Genomic DNA, 23,894 nt, shown 5'->3' on the forward strand with positions numbered 1-23,894 from the left:
TGCCTAATCTCTATATGCTTGGTTTTAGAATGTTGTATTGGATTCTTAGTTAAGTTGATTGCACTAGTATTATCACAATACAAAGGTACCTTACTTAGGCTTACACCATAGTCCAAAAGTTGATGTTTCAACCATATGATTTGTGCACAACCATGTCCAGCAGCAATATATTCAGCTTCAGCTGTGGAAAGTGCCACACAAGCTTGCTTTTTGCTATTCCATGAGATTAGACTTGATCCAAGCAAATGGCAAGTACCACTTGTGCTTTTCCTATCTAATTTGCACCCTGCATAGTCTGAATCTGAAAAACCACTAAGAGATATGTTAGAATCACATGGATACCATAAACCAACATTGGTTGTTCCTTTGAGGTACTTTAGAATCCTTTTTGCAGCCTTAAAGTGTGATTCCTTAGGATTTGCTTGAAATCTAACACATAAGCATACTCCAAACTGAATGTTTGGCCTACTTGCTGTAAGATAGAGCAAAGACCCAATCAACCCTCTATATTTGGTTGAATCTACTGGTTGGCCAGCCTCATCTGCATCCATAAGGCAATTTGTTGCAATTGGAGTGGCAGCTTCTTTGCAATCCTCCATTTTGAACTTTTTCAACAAGTCAAAATAGTATTTTGATTGATTTAAAAATGTTCCATGCTTGAGTTGCTTGACTTGCAACCCTAGAAAGTAGGCAAGCTCACCCATCATGGACATCTCAAACTCTCCCTGCATTGCTGCAACAAACTCTTCTCACAATGTGTTATTATTTGAACCAAAGATGATATCATCAACATACACTTGAACAAGTATAACATCATTATCATGTTTTCTAATGAAGAGTGTTTTATCCACTGCTCCTCTAGCATAACCTTTTGATAAGAGAAAATTGCTTAGCCTTTCATACCATTGCCTTGGTGCTTGTTTTAAACCATATAAGGCCTTTTTCAATTTGAAAACATGGTTAGGATAGAGATGATCCTCAAATCTAGGAGGTTGTGATACATACACTTCTTCATTTAGAAAACCATTCAAGAATGCACTTTTCACATCCATTTGATGCAATTTAAAGTTACACATGCAAGCATATGCTAAGAGTAATCTCACAGCTTCTAGCCTAGCTACAGGTGCATAAGTTTCATCAAAATCAATGCCTTCTTCTTGATTATAACCTTTAGCAACTAGTCTAGCTTTGTTTCTTACTATATTACCATCTTCATCCATTTTGTTTCTAAAAACCCATTTGGTTCCAATTATATTCATATCATTAGTTTTAGGCACTAGAAACCACACATAATTTCTTTTGAATTGATTGAGTTCATCTTGCATAGCCACAATCCAATTACTATCATTCAAAGCATCATTCACATTCTTAGGTTCAATTTAAGATACAAATGCAACATGTTCACAAAATACAATCCTACGTCTAGTAGATACTCCCTGTTTGATATCACCTATGATGTTGTCCTTTGATAAACCTCTAGGCTGGATCCAATCCTTGGGCAATTTGCTGTCTGCAGCTTTTTCAGTCGACTGTTTTTCCTTTTCAGCCAACTGATTTCCTGCAACAGTGGACTTTTCTGCAGCAGAAATCTGCTCCTGCAGTATATCTTCCTCATCTGCATTCTTTGACACTTGATCTTGTAATTTTGGGTTAGTTTCATCAAATACAACATGCATAGACTCTTCAATAGTCATCAATCTCTTATTATAGACTCTATATGCACAACTTTATGTAGCATAGCCTAGAAAAACACCTTCATCCGCTTTTGCATCAAATTTGCCAAGACTTTCTTTGCCATTATTTAAGATGAAGCACTTACATCCAAATACTTTTAGGTAACTTAAAACAGGCCTTCTCCCTTTGAAAAGCTCATAAGGGGTTTTCTTCAAAATTGGCCTAATCAACACTCTATTTAAGACAAAGCAAGCAGTGTTGACTACATCAGCCCAAAAGTACTTAGGTAGTGAGTTTTCATTCAACATAGTTCTAGCTAGCTCCTCAAGTGATCTATTTTTCCTCTCAACAACACCATTTTGTTGTGGTGTTCTTGGTGTAGAAAAATTATGGTTGATACCATGCTTTTCACAAAAGTGTTCAAACTTTTCATTTTGAAATTCCCCACCATGATCACTTCGAATGGACACTATCTTGGAACTCTTTTCATTTTCAAGCATCTTGGCAAGTCTTTTGAAAGCATGAAAAGTGTCATTTTTGGCAGCTAAGAACAAAGTCCATGTGTACCTAGAGAAATCATCAACAATGACTAATGCATAAAGATTGCCACGAAGACTCATGGTTCGAGATGGACCAAATAGATCCATGTGAAGCATCTCTCAAGGTCTTTCAGTTGAAACAACATTTTTGAATTTAAAAGAGACATTAGTTTGTTTTCCTTTTTGACATGCTTCACACACTCTATCCTTCTCAAACTTGAGTTTTGGTAGTCCCTCAACCAACTATTTTCTATTCAACCGATTGAAATGTTGCATGTGTATGTGACAAAGTCTTCTATGCCATAACCAAGTATCATCCTCTTTTGTAAGCAAACAATGGATGCTAAATGATGCATGATGCAAGTCAAGTAGATATATATTATTGACTCTCTTGCCTATCAAAACAATACTACCATGTGCATCATATATCAAACAACTATTTGGTTCAAACATGACTTTAAAGCCTTTATCACATAATTGACTTATACTTATCAAATTGTGTTTGAGTCCTTCAACCAGCAGCACATTCTTTATGTTGAAAGAGGATCCATTGCCTATGACTCCATTTCCAAGGATTCTTCCTTTGTTGTTATCTCCATAGGTTACAAACCCTTCCTCCTTCAACTCCAACTTTGTAAATTTGGTTTTATCTCCTGTCATATGTCTTGAACAGCCACTATCAAGGTACCACAAATCTTTCTTATCACCTTTCATGACCTGCAAAACAGATTTGGATTATTTGGTACCCTTTGATAGGTTGGGTCCATCATGGTTATGCCTTTCTAGATCCTTTTGGGATCCATTTCATAATCCCTTTAGGAACATCATATTTTCTAGCATGACAGTTCTTAATAACATGACCTTTTTGCATACAATAGTTGCATGAAATGAATGCCATGTCACTTGGCATGCTTTTAGAAAAGAAACTAGAGAACTTCTTGGTTTTCTTTTGAAAAGAAGGATTGAAACCAAGTCCAGCTTTGCCAAACACACAATTTTGTGAACCAAGAACAGCCTCTAAGTTTGCTTCTCCTCTTGTGAACCTTGCACGGGATTTTATAAGGTATTTCACTTGATTTTTCAAAACTGTGCAGTTTTCACAGGATCTTTCAGCTGATTGATTTCTAAAATAGTCAATTGAATTACTGTAAATAATTTCCAAATGTTCAAAATCAGTTTTTAAATCAGCTGTTTCTTTTTCCAGTTGACTAACTTTGTTTTCTAGCCAATTGTTTAAGCCTTTCAACCGATTGTTTAATGCAGAAATCTTGTTTGCTTCATTATGCAACTCTTCAAAATCATGCAACAATTGATTATAGTCATTTAAGTCTATAGAACTTACTTGGCTTGAAGAAGATGACTCATAACCAGCCATGAGACACAAGTTGGCTTCTTCACTCTCATCTTGTGAGGAGCTACTTGTTGTTGAATCATCATTGTCCTCCTATGCAATGTATGCACGTTTCTCCTTTGGCTTCTTCTCCTTTTTCCTATCAACACTCTTCTCTTTTTCTTTGTTAGCATTTGGACATTCAATCTTGATATGTCTTTGTTTTCCACAGTTATAACATGTAAAATTAGAAGAGTTTGATTCATTGTGTTTGGAAGTATACCTCTTGGGATTACCTTTGATACCTTTCCTTTTGAGATACTTACCAAACCTCTTGACAAGGAGATTCAAGTACTCACTTTCACTTGATTCAGCCACATCATCCTCAATTTCCTCATTTTTCTTGGTGCTAGTCTTCAAGGCTATGTTCTTAACCTTTTTCTCACTTGACTCAAGCTCATTAAGCCTTTGCATCTCAGTCTCATGCTCCCTAAGCTTACCAAACAATGCGGTTGTAGTCAAAGTGGATAGATCTCTTGTTTCTGAGATAGCTGTGACCTTTGGTTGCCAAGATCTATCAAGACACTTTAGCACCTTGATGTTTAACTCTTCCTTGTCAAATTCCTTACCCAAGCCTATGAGATGGTTGACTATGTGAGTGAATCTCTTTTGCACATCCGCTATGGATTCTCCTTGTTTCATCTTGAATAGCTTAAATTCTTGAATCAAGGCATGTTTTCTAGCTCTCTTAACATCATTGGTTCCTTCATGAGTCACTTCAAGAACCTCCCATATTTCCTTGGCACTCTTGCATTGTGAAACACGAAAAAACTCATCCATGTTGAGAGATGAAGTGAGGATATTCTTTGCATTGCAATCATATTGGGCTCTCCTCCTTTCTTCCTCATTCCATTAAGTCCATGGCTTATTAACCTGCACATCATCAACAATATGTTTAGGAGTATATGGTCCATTTATGATTGCATCCCATATCTCTTGATCTATTGACTCAATAAATATTTTCATCCTAATTTTCCAAAATTGGTAATTAATCCCACTAAACATAGGGGGTCTATGAATTGAGGCACCTTCACCAAAGGGTAACTTGTTTTCAGCCATTTCAAGTAGTTCAAAACAGATTTAGGACCTTACTTGATCAAATTTCAAGTACCTTGCTCTAGATACCAATTGTTAGTTTTAAAATGGTTGAAAAGCCAAGAAGGGGGGGTTGAATTGGCTAGTTAAAACTTTAGGCTATTTTTGCAAGCTAAAATCCTCCTTTAATTGAATCAAATAGATCACCAAGTTAGGATGCAAACAATACTGGACTATACACTTTCAGTCGATCAAAAACAGAGTTAACAGATTGATTTTACTAAACAGATTCTGTTATGGTATAATCAATCGATTGAAACTGAAAAACAGTCGACTGAAATACTGGGAAAAATGCAAAAATGTGAATTTGAATTTTAAACCAGAAACAATGCTCAAGAATGATCAAGATCAGTTCCAAATGATTATACAAACATGTTCAATGCTTCCGATGCTATAAAAACATGGAAGAACATGAAAACGATGATTAAAGCACAAGTTCTTGAAACTTTAAAATGAAAATACAAGAGAGAAAGGTTAGAGAAGAGAGGACACCACGAATTTTTATACTGGTTCACTCAAACCTAAGCTACATCCAGTTTGTCAAGGCAACCTGAGCTTGACTTTGCACTATTTCAAAAGTTTTACAAAGAATCCACCCTTACACTTCCAAAATATGCAAAAACACCACAAAAGACTCTTGAATCACACAAGAATCACACCAGCACAGCAAGAACCCTCTTGCAGACCTGGAAAACCACTAGACACACTCACAAAGCTTGAGAAAGATCAAACCTTTAGTGGTAGCACAACCTTGCCTACCACAAACCACTTTCTCCAAGCTTCAAACCAAGCCAAAAACTTCAAGAATTGATCCAAGTTCAATCTTCAACAGCTGCAACACCTATGATCACGAAGGAGAGAGTTTCCACACGCTTCTAGAACCAAATCGTGCTCTAAAATGATCAACAGACCTCTCTTTCGAAAATCACAGCTTTTATAGTCAAACTGTTACGAAATTCAACAGGTTGATTTTCAAATCAATCGGTTGATTTCACTTGACTTAAGTGAAATCAGTCGATTAAAAACTAAATCAACTGATTGAATTTGTTGCAGTTTAAGACTACTGCAGCCAACCTTTTAACCTGTTAAAAAACCATTCAATAGATTAAAAGAGACATTTTAACCTGTTGAAAAACCATTCAACAGATTAAAAACACACCAAAGACCAAACTACATCTAATTAATGCTTTAAGGTCTACAACATGAATAACAAACTACAAGTACACTTTCTTCATGATGTAACTACATGGAGAGCACATGTTTCAGCCTTGATCACCATGGATATCATCAAATCTCTTTTCCTTCATCAATGTAGGCTTCATTCCAATGTTTATGGCTTCAAGATAGTTCAAAAGAGCTTCATTCAATCTTCATCAAATCTTCAAGAAGCAAACCACCTTGGCTTCTCATGTCAACAACATAAAGAGTGCATGAACAATAACATATAAATGTGTGAACAGTAGTACATAACAATGTCGTGAATAGTGCAGAACAGTGAGTAATTAAAATACACATATGTACCGCACCTAGTCGGCCTAAGCCGAATAATAACAAGCACCATGTAGATGCTAAGGTACCCGGACTAAACCACTAAGAAGCGACATTGATAAAACAAGCCGAAAACAACAATAGCGGCCTAAGCCGTTAAAGGGTAACCGGCTTAGGCCGACAACTCTATAAAAACAACCAAGGACTTGGCAAGAAACATAACGCTCCAATAAAAGTCACCGGTCCCCAATAATCGAACTAAGGGCCTGGGCTAAGGCCCAAGCTCACCTACGACCCAAGCAAGGGCCCAGCCCATGACGTGGCCATACATAATTAATGATCTATAAATATGCATGGACCCCACGAATTAAAGGTACGCATTCATTACTTCCGTAATCACCTGATTTGACTTTCAAAGAGATTTCGCTGACTTGAGCTTCGGAGTCCCTTCTGCAGGTAACCCCTCTTGGAAGAGCCCTACTGAGGAGATGGCGGACTATATGGGTAAGGTGATACTTGTGTCTAACTTATCTTATTTATTCTCTGTAGGAACAACATATGTTATTTTCACATTTATTAAAAAAAAATATTTAATGTCTTAGTTACAATTTAAGAGATTATATTCATTTGAAATTAACGAAAAAAATTGTTTAAAAATAAGAATATTATTTTAGTATAGGTTTTACCTATATTAATCATTTAAATTACTTATAAACAAAAAAAAATATTTATACAAATAATTTCTTTAATGTATAAACAATTTCATATAATGTATGAAGATTCACACTAAAAATGATACTTTATTTAAAATTAATTATTAAAAATATTGGTTTAGTTACTCGAATGATACCTATTTTGGTAGGGGTGCATCAATTTGGTACCTCAATTAGATCCCTTTTCGAAAACAATTATTAACGCCATTAACGGTGTACCATGTGTCAATCTGTTATGTTTTTTTTTTTACTTTTTTGGTCACTGTCAAATCCCTAGTGTGACACATCGCAATGTCAGTGACACATGACAAGACAATTGTCTTGATTTCAATTCAATCTTCATATATATCTTTTTATTTCAATTTAGTCTCCACTTTTATGTCACTGGTTCAATTTTGTCCCAAATTTTTTTAATAATTGAAATATATTTTTTAATCCATTTTCTTATAATATTAAAACTAATTAAGTATAAATACTTTTAAAAGATTAAGTACCCTGATAGTTATATTAAAATTTAGTGGCAAAAGAAATGTTATATTAATAGAACAATATATGCACCCAATTTTTTTTTTCAAAATAGAACAATATTGTCTCTCTCCAATATGAGACCAAATCTATTATTTGTATAAATATTATATGTTAAACTAATATTTTTTTATTAAAAATGACTTTTTAAAATATTACATTATTGTATATTATTAACCCATATTTTGTTAATAATTTATTTTACCACTAAATTTTAATATAAATATCAGTAATTCATTTTGTAAAAATATTTAACTTAATTAGTTTTAATATTATAAAAAAATGGATTAAAAATTATATTTCAATTACTAAAATAAATTGGGACAAAATTGAACCAAGGACTCAAAAGTGGTGACTAAATTGAATCAAGGAGATGTATATGAGAATTAAATTGAAATCAAGAGAAATGAGTATTGTAAATTTGTATCCGCAAGTATCCGCGGATAAAACCTACAATGGGTAAGAAATGGATATTGTAAATGGATACCCGCGTGTAACAAGTTCGAATATTTTTAATATTTACATGTTAACGGGGCGGGTACAAATATCATATTATCCATGCCCGTGGATACCCGTACCTGCTATACTCTAATTTAAATTAAAAAAACATGATTAAAATTTTAACATATTAATTTTGAATAAGTTTTTTTATCAATTAGTTTTAAAAAAAATCATTTCTTTGTAAACTTTCATTGAATAATATTTAAATGGATCATTTGGACTTTGTTTAAAATTTATTAATGTTATATATTATATTTTATTTGAATTTATAATTAAAACATATTATTAAATATTTATTTTTATTTATTTATAAATATTTACAAATACTCATAAATAGCCGTGATGTTAAAAAATTATACATGTATCCATACTCTATCTACCTCTCATCCTTAAAAAAAAAAAATGGTATAATCCCAGTAATTAAACCGAAATAAATTCTATTAAACATGCTCTAAATCGTATTCTGTTACCGAAAAAGGACAAAAAATAGCTACCATGTCACCCCACCCATCACTTTCCAACTCACCTTTATCCTCTTTTTAACTTTCTCACGACTGGAGAAGCTCAATTCTTTACTCAACCTTCACTTCTCCCCTCCATCTTTCTCTCTGAGTTCCGTGAATCATGGACAACCCAATCGCCGGCGACGATTTCATCTACCTTTCTGGCTTCGGAAACCACCTGTCCTCCGAGGCTCTCGCCGGAGCTTTGCCGGCGGGACAGAATAGCCCTCTCATCTGCCCCTTCGGTCTCTACGCCGAGCAAATCTCCGGCACCTCCTTCACCTCCCCTCGCAACCGCAACCTCTTCAGGTCAATCTTAGCTCTTCTATAACTACCGTATGTATTGATTTCTGTTTATGTTTTGTTGTGTCCTTCAAAACATATGTGTAGAAATTTATCACCATTGGAAATACTAGTTTAGTACTAGTAATATCTTTTTGATAAATCCTAAACTGGAGCACACAATTGAAGTTAGTTTGCAAATTTTTATGCTGTAAATCCATAAAAACCCAATACATCCATTTCTAAAGTATGTATTAACGAAAAAGATGGGATACATATACAACAACACTTTATAGAAGATATCTTTTGTTTTTATTTGTTTCTATCATATTATTTGTTATACCAAATAATTTTGTTTTACAATCAATATTTCTCATTTAGAGCATAATACCACTTTTTGCGTACGATCTTCCCCTTACATCATTCGTTACATATGAAATTCTGTCTTTTTTCTGTTTCCTCTCTCTCTTGACTGTACAAAAGTGTTGCATAAGTATCATTTTTTTTAAATGGTTATTAACTCTTATGTCTTCTTCTGCCTGTGCTGGCTTAATTATTTGTTGTAGTTGGTTTTACCGGATCAAGCCATCAGTGACCCACCAACCGTTTAAACCTAGAGTACCTAGTAACAGGAGAATTTTGAGTGAGTTCAACAACTCCAACAGTTCAGCTAACCCAACACAGCTTAGATGGAAGCCCATGGATGCACCTGATTCACCAACGGATTTCATTGATGGGTTGTCCACCATTTGTGGTTCTGGCAGCTCTTTCATGCGCCACGGATACGCTATTCACATGTAAATAATTGGTACCCTTTGATTAATACTATTCTTGTTTATCTAATTGGTTTTGTGCTAGTCAATCCATTTTCTTTTCCGTTGACTTTTTTGGCAGGTTAGGTTTCCTAATCAGAACAACATTATTTGTGAGCTTAAGTCTCTTAAATCACAAGCACTATAAAAAGATGCATTGATGTCACAATTTATTAAGTAGGTATTGAAATAATACATGTTGTGATAAAAGTAGGGTGGTTTATCACAGTAAGAGGGTCTCCAGCAGTATAGCTGCCGCCCACAACGAAGAGATCTCAACTCTTGGTTGGACTTTACATTTGGTGTATACGAAGGTGGTGGAAAGAGATGTAACTAATTGACTAAAATCCTTCATTAACAGTGAGGTTGTGGTTGCTTGGGGAGAAATCCTTTTAAGATATAGTGCCCCTGCTATGTGGGATTGATATTCCAATTTTCGGAGTCCGAGTGATTGGCTGATGTCAAGATGGGTTGTTATCCCCTCTTTCCTTACCCCGTTCTAGGAGATACCAATGAATTATTAGGCTGCCAAAAGCCAAGGCGCCGTCATAGTTCATATGTGAATAATCTAGGTTATTCTAGGAACTTTTCGGACTCGGCTTTTTAGTTACTCATTCAAGCTGTTAAGTTAAATAACCAAACTCAAATTTTTAAGTAGGCTTGTATTTAAATGAGTTCAGTCCAAACTTTAAAACTTTGACTTTAAGAATTCATGCGTAATTCTTTTATATAAAAGTTTAGAATGGAAGCTATTGTTGTTTATGTTTCCTTTAGATGTTAGTACACTTGTTTCAAAGTTCAAGTTCTATTAACTATTATGATGTTGCATTTGTGTAAAACACTAGCTTCTGATTTTGATACATTACTTTTTCTCTAGGAAAGTATTTATGCATATTTTAATTAGTAGATTAGTATTAACATAAAGTTTAGATGCTATACTGATCAAGTTAAATAATAATTTAAGAATAGTTTCATAGAAACAAAATTGATAAAGTTATTAATGAACTAAACAAGCCAAGTTACGGCTTAATATTCTTTAAACGAACCAAATTCAAGCTCCTACTTAAGCTCAATTGAATAAACGATTCAAATTTAAACCATAAACTCTTTACTAGCCGAGTCCAGGCTTTAAGGGCTTGTCTCGATTTTGCTCGTTTACACTCCTAATAATGCAATATGAGTCTTAGTTCTCCTGCACTACTTGTGTGGCTTGAAAGGCAGAAATGAGATATGAGGTCCTAGTCTGAAACAATAACCGTGGTCTGAGCAAGGATGAGTTAAGGTAGCAATTGACACTGACTGAAAAAAATGGAATAGAACAGTTAGTTTTTTAATCACTATTCTTCTCGTTTTCACATTTTTAGTAGAACCAAATATACTGCGTTTTTAACCTTTTGATTTTATACATAAAAAACAGAACTCATTTTATATTTTGTCCTGTTCCTGTCTGTCTTCTACCTAACACTATCTAATACGAAGCAAGTATTGCTTTAACTTGTTTATTTGATATATTCTATTTTGTGTCTGCCCTAAGTTATGTCACCACCATACACTGCTTTCTTAAATTCACATCTGGGCTTTATTTTTCTTTAATTTTGGTAGCCTAAGTAAAACAATACTAATTTGGGTAGTTCATAGATAGTGATGCTAAGCTTCCAGATTTGGTATGATAAATTTAAATTTTGAAAGTAACATCATCACTTTAATAAAGGGGAAAGTATCGCTTATAGGTACGCTGCAAACAAATCAATGGAGAATTGTGCCTTTTGCAATGCTGATGGTGACTTCTTGATAGTTCCCCAACAAGGAAGTAAGTCACAATAACAATTTCCTTGATTGTTCAATATTCACTTAGAAAGTGGTCTTTGGGGTTGATTGCTTTGTACTTACGTGCATATAATCCTTTCTGGACCAATATAATTTCCCTCTTGTCTATGCTCAATGAACTCAAGGTGCTTCCTTTTCCATTTCGAACATAGAAAGTATGTTTGTTCTCTCTCTTGACTTGAATATAAAAGAAATTACTTAATTGAAGGATGCATTTAGACAATAATATTGTTTCCTTAAAATCACTGGTGCAATAATCGTGTGAATGGGTACTTAAGGTTTATATTTTCCGTGATTTCTTTCATTAGAGTTTTTTTTTTATTCTTGTGTATAATCTTATTATTATTATAAGGACAAACTGTTGTATGCATTTTTGTTAATTCTTCCTTGCATTAATTTCTGCTTTGGCATTGTGGTTAATAAAGTTTGTATGATGCTTGTTCTCTAATGCTTCCCATGTATCATGGGCTTTTCAGAAGTATACATTTCCATATATTTTATTTAGTTTTTCATATTGGCTTCTGAAATTGTAGGACTCTTAATCACTACTGAATGTGGAAGGTTAAAAGTTTCCCCGGGTGAAATTGCTATACTACCTCAAGGTTTTCGTTTTTCTGTGAATCTGCTTGATAGTCCATCGCGGGGCTATGTTGCTGAAATATTTGGTACTCATTTTCAACTTCCTGATCTGGGACCAATAGGTATCTTCCATCTTTTGCTCTTAAGAAATTTAAACTATGATATTTATTTGCTGAAAATTCAAGGTATATAGAATTAAAAGTGAGTTTTTTTTTTATATTTAAGGTGCTAACGGTCTTGCTGCGCCAAGGGATTTCCTTGTTCCTACTGCATGGTTTGAAGATAAATCCTATCCTGGGTACACTATAGTGCAGAAGTTTGGTGGTGAACTCTTTGCCGCAGTTCAAGATTTCTCTCCCTTCAATGTTGTTGCTTGGCATGGTAATTATTTTCCATATAAGGTTGGTGATTTTCTCTTCCAACATTGTTTTCAGAGAATGACTTGTGATTAAAATCATATTATTCAGTTTGCTACGGGTATAATTTCTGTGAAAAAAATTATGCATCTTAATTTGGCGATTATTGTTTTTGCTTGCAGTATGATTTAAGCAAATTCTGCCCGTATAATACGGTTCTGTTTGATCATAGTGATCCATCAATCAATACTGGTATGCATCTATAAAAGTAAAAATTTCCATGACCATTGTCTCTTTTTTTTTTCATGGAAATTGTTCTTTCTTTATATTTTTTTGACAACTTCTGTTTCCATGTGCAGTGTTGACAGCACCAACTGACAAACCTGGAGTGGCATTACTTGATTTTGTCATTTTTCCACCCAGATGGCTGGTTGCTGAGCACACTTTCCGGCCTCCATATTATCATCGCAACTGCATGAGTGAATTTATGGGCCTCATTCACGGTGGCTATGAGGTATGTCATCAAAATTTGACTTTTAATCACTATTTGATGGAAGAAGTAAATGGTAATATGTAGCTTTATATGGGAAAATATCAAGACTAGTTTTGTTGTCAGTTGAGTCAGAATGTAGTCTATGACTAACACGTTTGTTTGTTTAGGCCAAGGCTGATGGATTTCTTCCTGGTGGTGCAAGTCTCCATAACTGTATGACTCCCCATGGTCCTGATACCAAGTCATATGAGGTATGGTTTTTTCAAACAATCATCCATAATAAGATTACAAGTACAAAAAGTAAACCTCTATTCTAATGGGTGAGTTGGGCCCTGTAACCCATGTACCTACTCAATAGGCTAACTGCTTGGTTAAGGTTGATTTAGTGCACACCATTGGATACATCAAACTCCCCACTACACTAGATATTAAACACAACTCATGTATTCCTTCTCAAATTCTGGAAGAGTAGTACTGGTTACAGATAGATGAATAGGTGATGTCAATGGAGTAGCAACTAACTTGGCACCACTCATGCCATAATGGTCTGGGGACTTCTGAATATACTTTTCTGATCCAAAAATAACTTCTTGATATACAAATTCTTCGTCAAACAAAGTTCAAAAAGTTGTTTCTTGAAAAACAACTTACTACAGATGATGAAGGATTATCTTGTTCCTTTTTAAGATTATTGAATATGGTGTGAGTTGATTAAGAAAACTAAGTGAAATCCCCACTGGACATTAAGATAGCAAGCTATCTAGATGTGAAGGTTCCTTTCACAAAGCTCAAGAGAAGAAGATGATGGGTTGATTCAAAACAAAAGGAAATGGAAAGCACATAGACCATAGAAAACCAAGAACAATTAAAGGAAGAAGAAAACATAAAATGGAAAGGAAAGAAATGGTAAAAATGTGAGAAGCACGCCACTACAAGGCTAGGCTATAAGCCATGGCAACCTTGAAGATGAGTGGATGTGTGCCGCCACTTGCTATGCAAGATAAGGCTTAAAAGTATTCACTCCCAAGGGAGGAAACTCTCACAAATGGTTGAGACACAAGAGTGTTTTAACTTCAAAATGTTCAACCCTTTTACATGTCTAGGAGCACCTCTTATATAGAAGAGTCTAGGGGCCTCTAAGCAAATAAAAGATACCTAAGGATGTCTCTACAAAAACCTAACCCTAGCTTCTAGAAACTAGGTCAAATAAGGTTACAAAAAATGAGAGACAAAAGAGCTAACTATGGTGTGTGCAAGGCTAATTTCGTTCTAGCACAAAAGGAGACAAAAAATGTGTCTCATATGTCTCCAAAAAGTGGCCAAAGTGTGCTAAAAACAAAGGAGACCAAAGGTACATAGGTACACTTGCTTCATGCCTTTTACTTTATGCTTTATGCCTTTGCTTTACTCTCTCCTCCACATTATTTATGCTCCCCAATCACCATGCGCCACCTAGCATTGCTTTCTTACTCCTAATTAACCTACAAAGCAAATAAACATAGATTAGCATGTTGGCTTAAGTCAAGTCAACTATAGTCAACAAGTCAAACCTAGTCAAAGGTCAACAAGTCAACTAAAGTTGATTCAACTAAGTCAACTTTGGGAATCAAAAATAACAAACACAAATGAAAGGGATGAAGGATTAGTGAACTTCCTTTCTAAACATGCTTAGTGTTCTTAAGCATGTGCCTCCATCCTTAGTTGGGGTCAATCCTTCATCAACAGACATACTAGGTCATGAAGAACCTCTTTAGCTCCAACCACAACCCAAAAGTAGATTCTTTATTTGCAATTTCATAAAGAATTTTATTGAGACAAGAGAATTAGGAAGTGAGTTTTCTCTTAAGTTCTCATAAACGAATCTTCCATGTGTTGTCCTCGCAGAGAGATGTGTCTAGACATCACGATTTTTCAACAATACATGCGTATAGATGTGTCATAGATTGAAGTTATTCTTTCCCTTTAATTTCTCAGTCTTAATTGTGTAGGCCATCTTCTTGAAGCTTTTCTTCATGACAAGATGAACAAACAAAGTTGACTGATCTTAATCACGAATCAACCACTATGGATGCAAAACGGATCAGAGAACTAAACCTCTCATACCAGTTGTTGGGTATTAGAGATCAAAATGTTTGCAAACAAAAGCACATGAAACACTGGATTTAGGGAATGCAGAATTAACATCTAAGGAAAGATAAAGAGATTAAGAAAAATGATAATGATTCTATATAAACCTGATTGACGGACACACAAGAAAGAACACGGTGATTCCAGAAATAGAGTATACAGGGATGGAACAATAAATTACATATATATATATATATATATATATATATACATATATGTATACATATATGTACATACATATATATATGTATGTACATATATATATGTATGTACATATATATACATATATGTATGTACATACATATATATATATATATATATATTAACTAACAATAATCATCTAATAACAATCATGACCGGATGCTGACGCTTCAAATGATAGACTATATCTGCTAAATGATCCTATTAGATGCACTAACCAGACAATGATATTAGATGATGAACTAGATGAAGATACATGACAAAACTCAACAATTAGGTTAGCTGAGTTAGAATTTGGTGTTCTGTAGTCTATGCCTATCGCATTTGTTTCTTCAAGCCAGGGCTGATGGATTTCTTCCTGGTGTTGCAAGGGTGTTAGTCTCCATAACTAATTGACTCCCCATGGTCGTTATACCAAGTTATATGGTGTATACTTTTTCCAAACAATCATACACGATAAGATCACAAGTACAAAAGGTAAACACCCTATCTAACGAGTATTCATGGGTCCTAGTAACTCAGGAATCCGGACTAAATTGACCAACCCAAACACATTGATTAAGTTGATGACCTTTGGTTTGGTACTGGGTTTTTTTATTTTAAATTTGAAAGTGCAACATACTAATTTGATATTTACTTTTTAATTACTTTTATGCATTTTTTCATTTATTTATTTATTCATTTTTATTATTTTAAATTTTAAGAAAATTCTAAACATTTTAATAGACCAACCCAAAGTATTGTAGTTGATCAAAGATAACAGTTTTACCCAGACTTGTGGACACTCTCCCCCGTTCTAGTGCATGTGTTAGTAGCCTTCGATTTCCCTAAATCTTCATTTTAATTTATTTATTTTGAAAATTTTATTTACTTTAGTGAATGGTTGAACCCACATTCCATCCTTTATAAAATCATTTCTTATATCTTTTTAAACAAAAGCTTCTTTTATAGCATCATATTTCTACATTAGACACGAAAGTTCTTACCAAAGTGACGTGGAACCCGACATGCTATTAGTACTTTATAGAGCAAAATGCCGTGTCTAATAAAGTAGAAAATGGTTTCATTATGTGCCATTTATTAAAGATGCAAAAGTTTTTACATTGGTGGATTCAGTCTTGTACTAACCTATATGTTGGGATTTAATTTACAGGCTACCATTGCTCGAGGTAATGATATAGGACCCTCCAAGATCACAAGCACAATGGCTTTTATGTTTGAATCAAGTTTGATACCCCGGATCAGTCAATGGGCCCTAGAATCACCCTTCTTGGATCAAGACTATTACCAGTGTTGGATTGGCCTGAGATCTCATTTTACAGTAACAGAGACATGTCCTGAAAACTCGAGCGTGCGGAATGGACAGTAAATGGGTGCCGCACAGCTACAACTGTATCCCCAATAACTTTGATCTTGTGCATAAAAATAGATGTAATTATAAAATATGAGAAATAATACTTGTACAACAAATTGTACAAGGACTAACTAATCTATAATCAGTTGGTTGGTTGAACACGACACGCGATTGTGTGTTATAAGACTTTGATTGCAAATTTCATTAATAAAATAATGGTTTAATTACTCGGATAGTATCCACTTTAATAGAAATGTGTCAATTTAGTATATGCTAGAAAAAAAGTGTCAACTGTGTTCCCAGTTTTTTAAAAATGTCTCAATCAGATCCATCCCCAGTTATTTCATTTTATTTTTTAAAATTTTTAAATTTTTTTAATTTTTTTGTAAAATGTTTTTGTTGACACGTGTCAAGAATTTTTGTTGTAACATGTGGCAATGTCAGTGCCACATGGTAGGACAATCCATGTGTGACAAATGTCATTGTACTAGTTCCTGCAGTGAAAAAACAAGATAAGTTAGGCACAAGCGTCACCTTATCCATGTAGTCCACTATCTCCTCAGTTGGCTTCTTCCCGGTTCATACATGTTGGCTTGGACCCAGATGGGGTTACCTGCAGAAGGAACTCCGAAGCTCAAGTAAGTCAAAGCTCTCAAAAGGTCAAATCAGTGATTAATGGAGTAATGAATGCGTACCTTTAATTATTGGGGTCCACGTGTATTTATAGAGTATTAATCATGTTTGGTTATGCCCCCAGAGGGAGGTCCAAGAAGACCCCCACCAGAGGAGTTGGCCGAGAGTAATTGGTCGACCAAAGGCGGTTATGGGTGGGTGGCTGCCGATGTCCGTAATCAATCATCTTTATTCTGGTGGTCTCGCTTGTTGAACTCTTGGCTGAATTGTACACCTGTCATCGCAAAGGGTGTAAGCGGGGGTATCCTTTCCTTGGAGAGGGTTAGCGCCATCGACCGTGTGTTTCACGGGTCAGAAGGGGCAACAAAGAAGTTCTTCTACATGTACATGTGTCACTTTTCTCAGCTACATGTGTGGTTGCCGTTAGATGATTTCACCATGGGTGTGTTGCGCGCGTTGGACGTGGCACCTACGCAGTTGCACCCGAACAATTGGGCTTACTTGCAAGCCTTCTGCATCTTGTGCCAATCCCTATACTTGAAGCCTTCACCTTACGCTTTCCTGTACTTCTATGATACTAGACCCTGCCAACCGACTACTTGGCTATCTCTGATAAGTCATCCCAGCATCAGCAAACTGGACGCATTTTCCCAGTCTTTCAAGCACTTTAAGGACGGATACTTCAAAGTTGTGGTGAAGGAAGAAGGCAAACCCTATTTCTTGAACGCAGATGGGAGTACAAAGTTCCCATTTAGCTGGACGGGTACCCCTTCTCGGTACAAGGATATGGGCACCGACGAGTTGTCGGTAGGGGAAAAGGAGGTGGTGGAGACCTTGATGAAGTTTGTTGATAAGTTGCCCACTAAGGACCTAGTTAGAGATTATAATTCGTTGCATCCGATTATAGATATTGAAGGTATTTGTTTGTTACTTAAATTGTGTTAATGATTCTAAGTTGATTTAAACGTGGTTTAATATGTTATTGTAGGGCACATGGCGCAATCAGGGAAGAAGAATTTGGCGCTCTTCCAGTCGTTGAGGAAGGAGATGGCCGCTAAAGCTAAGGAAGCTGGAAAGACTGATGTTCCCAACCTGCAAGAGTCCATGGTGGAAGTACATGTGCATGGCGGAACGAAGAGGAAAGCCGAGTTTCCGCCTCGCCCCGGCAAGGGGAAGGATGTGAAGAAAGTGAGGGCGGCCCTACTCGGGGCGGGGTCGGCCAGTGGGGCAGGGTCGGCTAGTGGGGTTAAGGGACCGGAGTCTGGCTTGATTGAGTTGCCGAAAATATCTGTGAGGAAGGATATCGCGATGAACCTCCCAGATACCATTATAAACTCTATTGATGGTATGAAGGCGGATCATATTGTGAGGACAATGGTGGAATTTGGAAGCAAAGCCTTGATATTAAGTCGCTGTGTGAGGTCTTTGTATCGGCAGGAGGTGAAGGAGGAAGGTCGGGAAAGGGTGGAAGAGTTGTAGGGGAAAGTCGACAAGTTTGAGGAAGAGAGGGCTGCGTGGAAAAAGGAAAGGGAGGGTTGGGAGGAAGAGAGAAAAAGGCTGGCAACGTGGAAGGTTCACTGTTTGGACTCAGAGGGAAAATTGAACAAGAGAATAGGGGAGTTGGAGGAAGACTATGACGAACTGAAAGACAAGTATGATGGTGCTGTAGGTGAGCTTGATGACCTGAAGAATTGCATCATACAAGAGCACATCAACGACTTTGAGAAGGGACTACGTCAAGAGGCCTTTTTCCACCAAGAGGTTGACATTGTGGACTCAAAGTTTGATGTGAACAAGGACGATATTGATGGGAAGCTCGTCAAGGAAGATGGAAGCACTCCGGATGAAGAGGCAGAGGAGAAAGCGGCTGAAGAGGAGAAGGAAACGGGTGATGCCGAGGAGGTGGCCCCTGATGCAGCAGAATAGGACCTTGATTTTTATTGATTTGAAAATATTATTTGAGCCTATGTCTGTAATAGCTGGTACATTATGTTACGTTGGTACACTTCTTTTGCATTTATGTTTAATGCGATTAATGTTCTGTATGTTATTGTGTATGATGGGTTTTGATGATATATGTTGTATGTATGGCGTGATAGATTGTATGTTAAGGGTGTTCGACCCAGGCCGCTTACTTGTGGTAAGGGTGGAGAACTTAAACGAATTAGAACGTAAGAATATAGGAGAGTCGTATAGTTGAGAACCCTTCGTTTTATTTATTGAATATAGGGTGCCTCGTTAAAACCTCCCTGGCCAAAACCCTCCTTAGGGAAAAAAGACCAGGTGAGGAAAAAGAGTACACCCAGGGTTACAAGTATTTGGTTCAATGCAGTATACACTTATCTGAAATAGAATTTAAGGTGGGACACATTCCAAGTGTTGGGTATCTCTTCCACAGATAAATGTTCAAGGCGATAAGCTCTTCCTCCTGCGTCTTCACGTATGCGGTATGGGCCGTCCCAGTTGGCGGAGAATTTGCCATCCTTCTTTCTTGCACTGCTGGCCATTCTCCATACTAAGTCCCCGATTACGAACGATCGTGGACATAGGTTTGCATTATACTTTCTGGCAGCTTTTTGTTTGGCAGCTAAGTTGCGTATCTGGGCTTTTTCTCTGAGTTCGGGTAGGAGGTCGAGATGAGTGGCCATGTTTTGGTGGTTATGGGTTGGGTCGTACAGTTCTAGGCATAGCGATGGTTCGCCAATTTTGACTGGTATCATGGCGTCTACACCATAAACTAGGCTGAAAGGGGATTCGTTTGTTGATGATTGAGGGGTGCACCTGTAAGCCCATAACACTTCTAGTAACTCTTCAGGCCATCGGCCTTTGGCGCTATCTAATCTCTTGCGCAATTCCACCAGGATAACTTTGTTGGCCGCCTCTGCTTGTCCATTTCTTTGTGGGTGCTCTACAGAACTTGTTATGATTTTGATGCCTAAACTAGTATAGAACTTGGCTAGTTCCTTATCTATGAATTGTCAGCCATTGTCGGTGATGATAGTGTGCGAAACACCATATCTACATATAATATCTTTCCAAACGAACTGCTGAACTTGCTGAGCTGTGATAGTGGTTAGCAGTTTGGCTTCTATCCATTTTGTGAAATAGTCCACGGCTACAATCAGGAATTTTACTTGCCCCTTGCCGGGGGAGAAGGGGCCGAGGATGTCCATTCCCCATTTAGCAAAGGGCCATGGGGATAGTATGGAATGGAGTTGTTCTTGTTTCTGGTGGATAAGGTTGCCATGTTTTTGACATGGTTTGCACCTTTTGACGTAGTCCTGACAGTCTGCTTCTATAGTCGGCCAGAAATAATCGACTTTAAGGATTCTAGTAGCCATGGTACGTGCGCCGAAATGGTAACCGCAAATGCCTTCGTGTAACTCTTTAATAATATACTGTGCTTGCTCTGCAGTGACACATTTGAGGAGCGGTTGGTCGTAATCGTGTTTGTAAAGGTCATCGCCTATCATGGTATACCTGGCGGCCTTAGCCAGCCAAGTTTTGTCCGCATCCTGTGGGGGGTTGCCGGTTTCTAGATATTCGATATAGAGGGTGGTCCAGTTGTGGTTGTGGAAAGGGATGATATTGTCGACTGGGGAGTGGGCTAGGTTTTGGCAAGTATTTGTGATGGAGGGCGTAGATAATGTTTGCTATAGTAGAGATCGGTGACGGCTTTTTAATTTGGTGCTGGCTAATTTGGAGAGGATGTCGGCTCTGATGTTGTCGGTTCTTGGGATATGTTCGATACGGACTCGTTCGAAAGCGGATTATATGACTGCACGGACCAGATGGTAATATTGTAGAAGGATGGGGTCTTTAATTTGGAATTCGTCGTTTAGGTGCCCTACGGTAAGTTTGGAGTCGGTTTTGCATGTTAGCGTCCTGACACCAACTTCGCGGGCAAGGGAAAGGCCGATGAGGATAGCTTCGTATTCGGCCTGGTTGTTTGATGTTTTGAAGGCAAAGTGAAGGGATTTTTTGATGAGGATGTCGTTGGGCCCTTCTAACACAATGTCGGCACCGACACCTTTTGGATTTGAGGAACCATGTACATGAAGTGTCCACTGGTCCTCTGTGGGTGTGTGCTGGAGGTCATTGACAAAATCTAAGAGACATTAGGCTTTAATGGGGCCATGAGGTTCGTAGCGAATGTTGAATTCCGACAGCTCGACGGCCCAGGATGACATCCGTCCGGCTAGATCTGGTTTTTGCAATATTTTTTGGATTGGGTAGTCGGTTTTGACGGTGATGTTGTGGTTTTGGAAGTATAGGTGTAGGCGGCGAGCTGCGTGGACTAAGGATAGGGCCAACTTCTCCACCATTTGAAATCTGGTTTTAGGATCTTGGAGCATTCTGCTAACAAAGTAGACAAGATGTTGCGTGCCTTCTATTTCTTAGACGAGCATGGTGTTGACGGTGTGGTCGGTGGCTGTGATGTACACGAGGAGGGGTTGGCGAGTGTCCGGCTTGTGGAGGATAGGTGGTGAGGATAGGGTGGGTTGTGGAGGATTTGTTCACAATCGCCAGTCCACGTGAACCGGGTGGATTTCTTTAGGAGTTGGACTATGGGTTGGGTTTGTTCAGCCAGTTTGGGTAGGAAGCGTGAAATGGCTGTGAGGCGGCCTATGAGGCGTTGAACCTCTTTGGTGGTAGTGGGACTGCGCATCTCGATAATGGCCTTGCATTTTTCGGGATTGGCCTCTATGTCGCGTTGGGTCAACATAAACCCAAGAAATTTACCACGGTCGACGCCGAATACACACTTATCAGGGTTGAGGCGAAGGTTTTATTGGCGTAGCGCGGAGAAGACCGTCGATAGGTCCTCGGCATGTTGGTGGTGGCTTGGAGACTTGACAACCATGTCGTCAACATATACTTCGACACATTGTCCCATTAGATGACTGAAAACCTTGTCCATTAGCCGTTGGTAGGTTGCTTCAGCGTTCTTAAGACCAAAAGGCATAACTTTATAGAAGTAGTATCATCCGTGATGAAGGCGGTCTTGTTCATGTCAGATGCGGCCATGTGGATTTGGTTGTACCCAATATATGCATCCAAAAAGCTAAGCACTTTATTCCTTGCCACGCCGTCAACAAGTCGGTCGATATTGGGTAAGGGGTAGGCATCGCGAGGGCAGGCCTTGTTCAGATCCGTGTAGTCTACACACATCCGCCATTTGCCATTGGCTTTCTTCACCAAGACTACGTTAGAAAGCCAAGTGGTGTACTGAGCTTCTTCTATGAATCCTGCATTCAGTAACTTGTCGGCCTCAACCTTAGCCGCTAGTCGGCGTTCTTCGCCAAGTTTGCGTTTCTTCTGGGAGATGTAGTAGGCTTCTTTTTAGATGGATAGTATGTGGGATGCAACTAGAGGGTCCACCCCAGGTAGGTCAGTGGCTAACCAGGCGAAAAGGTCTGTGTTGCTGATGAGGATGGGTGTGATGATGACACGCTCGTCAGAGTTCAAACTGGTGCCTAAGTTGATGAAGTGGCCGTTGGGAGGCTCTAGAGGGGAAGTCTCCTCAACTAGTTCGAGACGAACATCCCGACCTACTCTAGGGTCTAAATCTTCACCTGATAGGGCGATGTCGGAGCCAGGTGGTCGCTCAATGTGGTTGGTTTGTTGAATTAGGAGTTGTGGGCGCAGGCTGGGCATGTAGCATTCGCATGCCAAACACTGGTCGTAGTGGATGGTGAGGATGTCACCGGAAGGAGAAGGGAACTTCATGGCCAAGTGGGGGGTGGAGACAACAGCGCCAAGGGTGTTGAGGGAAGGACGGCCCAAGAGGACATTGTAGGATGTTGGCGCGTCGACGATAAGGAAGCGGATTGGAATGGTTTTGGTTTGGGTTCCCTCACGAAACACGGTGTGAAGGTCGATGTAGCCGCGGGTGGATACCTGTTCGCCAAGAAAGCCAAAGATTGGTTCGTCATACGGGACCATAGTAGTGTCCGGGAGTCGGAGTTTTTGGTGGGTGGCCCAGTAGAGGTTGTCAACAGAGCTGCCCTGGTTAACAAGGACTTTCTTAACGGCGTAGTTTTCGATTTCAACGGTGATGACCATGGGGTCATCTTGTTGATGGTCGAGGCCATAAAAGTCGTCATCTGTGAAGATGATGGGAGGCATACGGCGTCTGTAGTGGGAATGAGTGATATGATTGATGGATTGGATATGGCAGAGGTGTTTCTTTCTGGCAGAAGAGGTGGATCCTCCACTAGCAAAGCCACCAAAGATGGTGTTGATAGTGCCTCGTAGGGGAGGGTCGGCGGGGGTGATGTCGGTGCGGCCCGGTTCGGGTTCCTGGTTAGCGGGTTGGGCTGGGCGTCTGTCGTGACGGGAGTCGTGTGGAGGGCGTCTGTGGTCGGATCGAGGGGGGTGGCGGGAGCGAGAGGAATGATCATCTCTATGGATGAAGCGGCGAAAGTGACCAACACGGACCAATTCTTCTATCTTATCCTGGAGTGCTTTGCAGTCTTCTGTAGTGTGGCCATGGTTGCGGTGGTAGCAACAATACTTGGTCATATCAGTATTAGGAGGTGTGGTTGTCTTGCGTGGTGAAGGGATGAGGTCAGCTTGTAGGGCCTCATCGAGGATGCGGGAGCGGGCTACGGTAAGAAGGGCATATCTGGTGAAGCGGGGTTGGCGGGGCTCGCGTGGGCGGGTATCAGGGCGGGGAGGTTGTGGGGTAGGGTTGGCGGTGGTGGCTGCATAGTCGTTGCAAAATTTGGTATGGAGGGTCTGCATCTCCTCCATGCGGACATAGTCGACAACACGCAATTTAAGTTCGTGCATAGAGGCA

General features: G+C 38.4%; 1 protein-coding gene across 1 annotated transcript; it reads left to right on the forward strand.

Annotated features, from left to right (window-relative positions):
• Positions 1-8,477: 8,477 nt before the first annotated feature.
• Positions 8,478-16,694, forward strand: LOC114169840 (homogentisate 1,2-dioxygenase). Its single transcript, XM_028055166.1, has 9 exons — positions 8,478-8,737; positions 9,277-9,507; positions 11,253-11,332; positions 11,883-12,050; positions 12,154-12,329; positions 12,467-12,536; positions 12,644-12,798; positions 12,945-13,028; positions 16,259-16,694. Exons 1-9 carry the CDS (start codon positions 8,550-8,552, stop codon positions 16,472-16,474), a joined length of 1,368 nt encoding a protein of 455 aa, XP_027910967.1. The 5' UTR covers positions 8,478-8,549; the 3' UTR covers positions 16,475-16,694.
• The last annotated feature ends 7,200 nt before the right edge of the window (positions 16,695-23,894 follow it).

The sequence above is a fragment of the Vigna unguiculata genome, chromosome 11 (genome assembly GCF_004118075.2).
Source record: "Vigna unguiculata cultivar IT97K-499-35 chromosome 11, ASM411807v1, whole genome shotgun sequence".
NCBI lineage: Eukaryota > Viridiplantae > Streptophyta > Magnoliopsida > Fabales > Fabaceae > Vigna > Vigna unguiculata.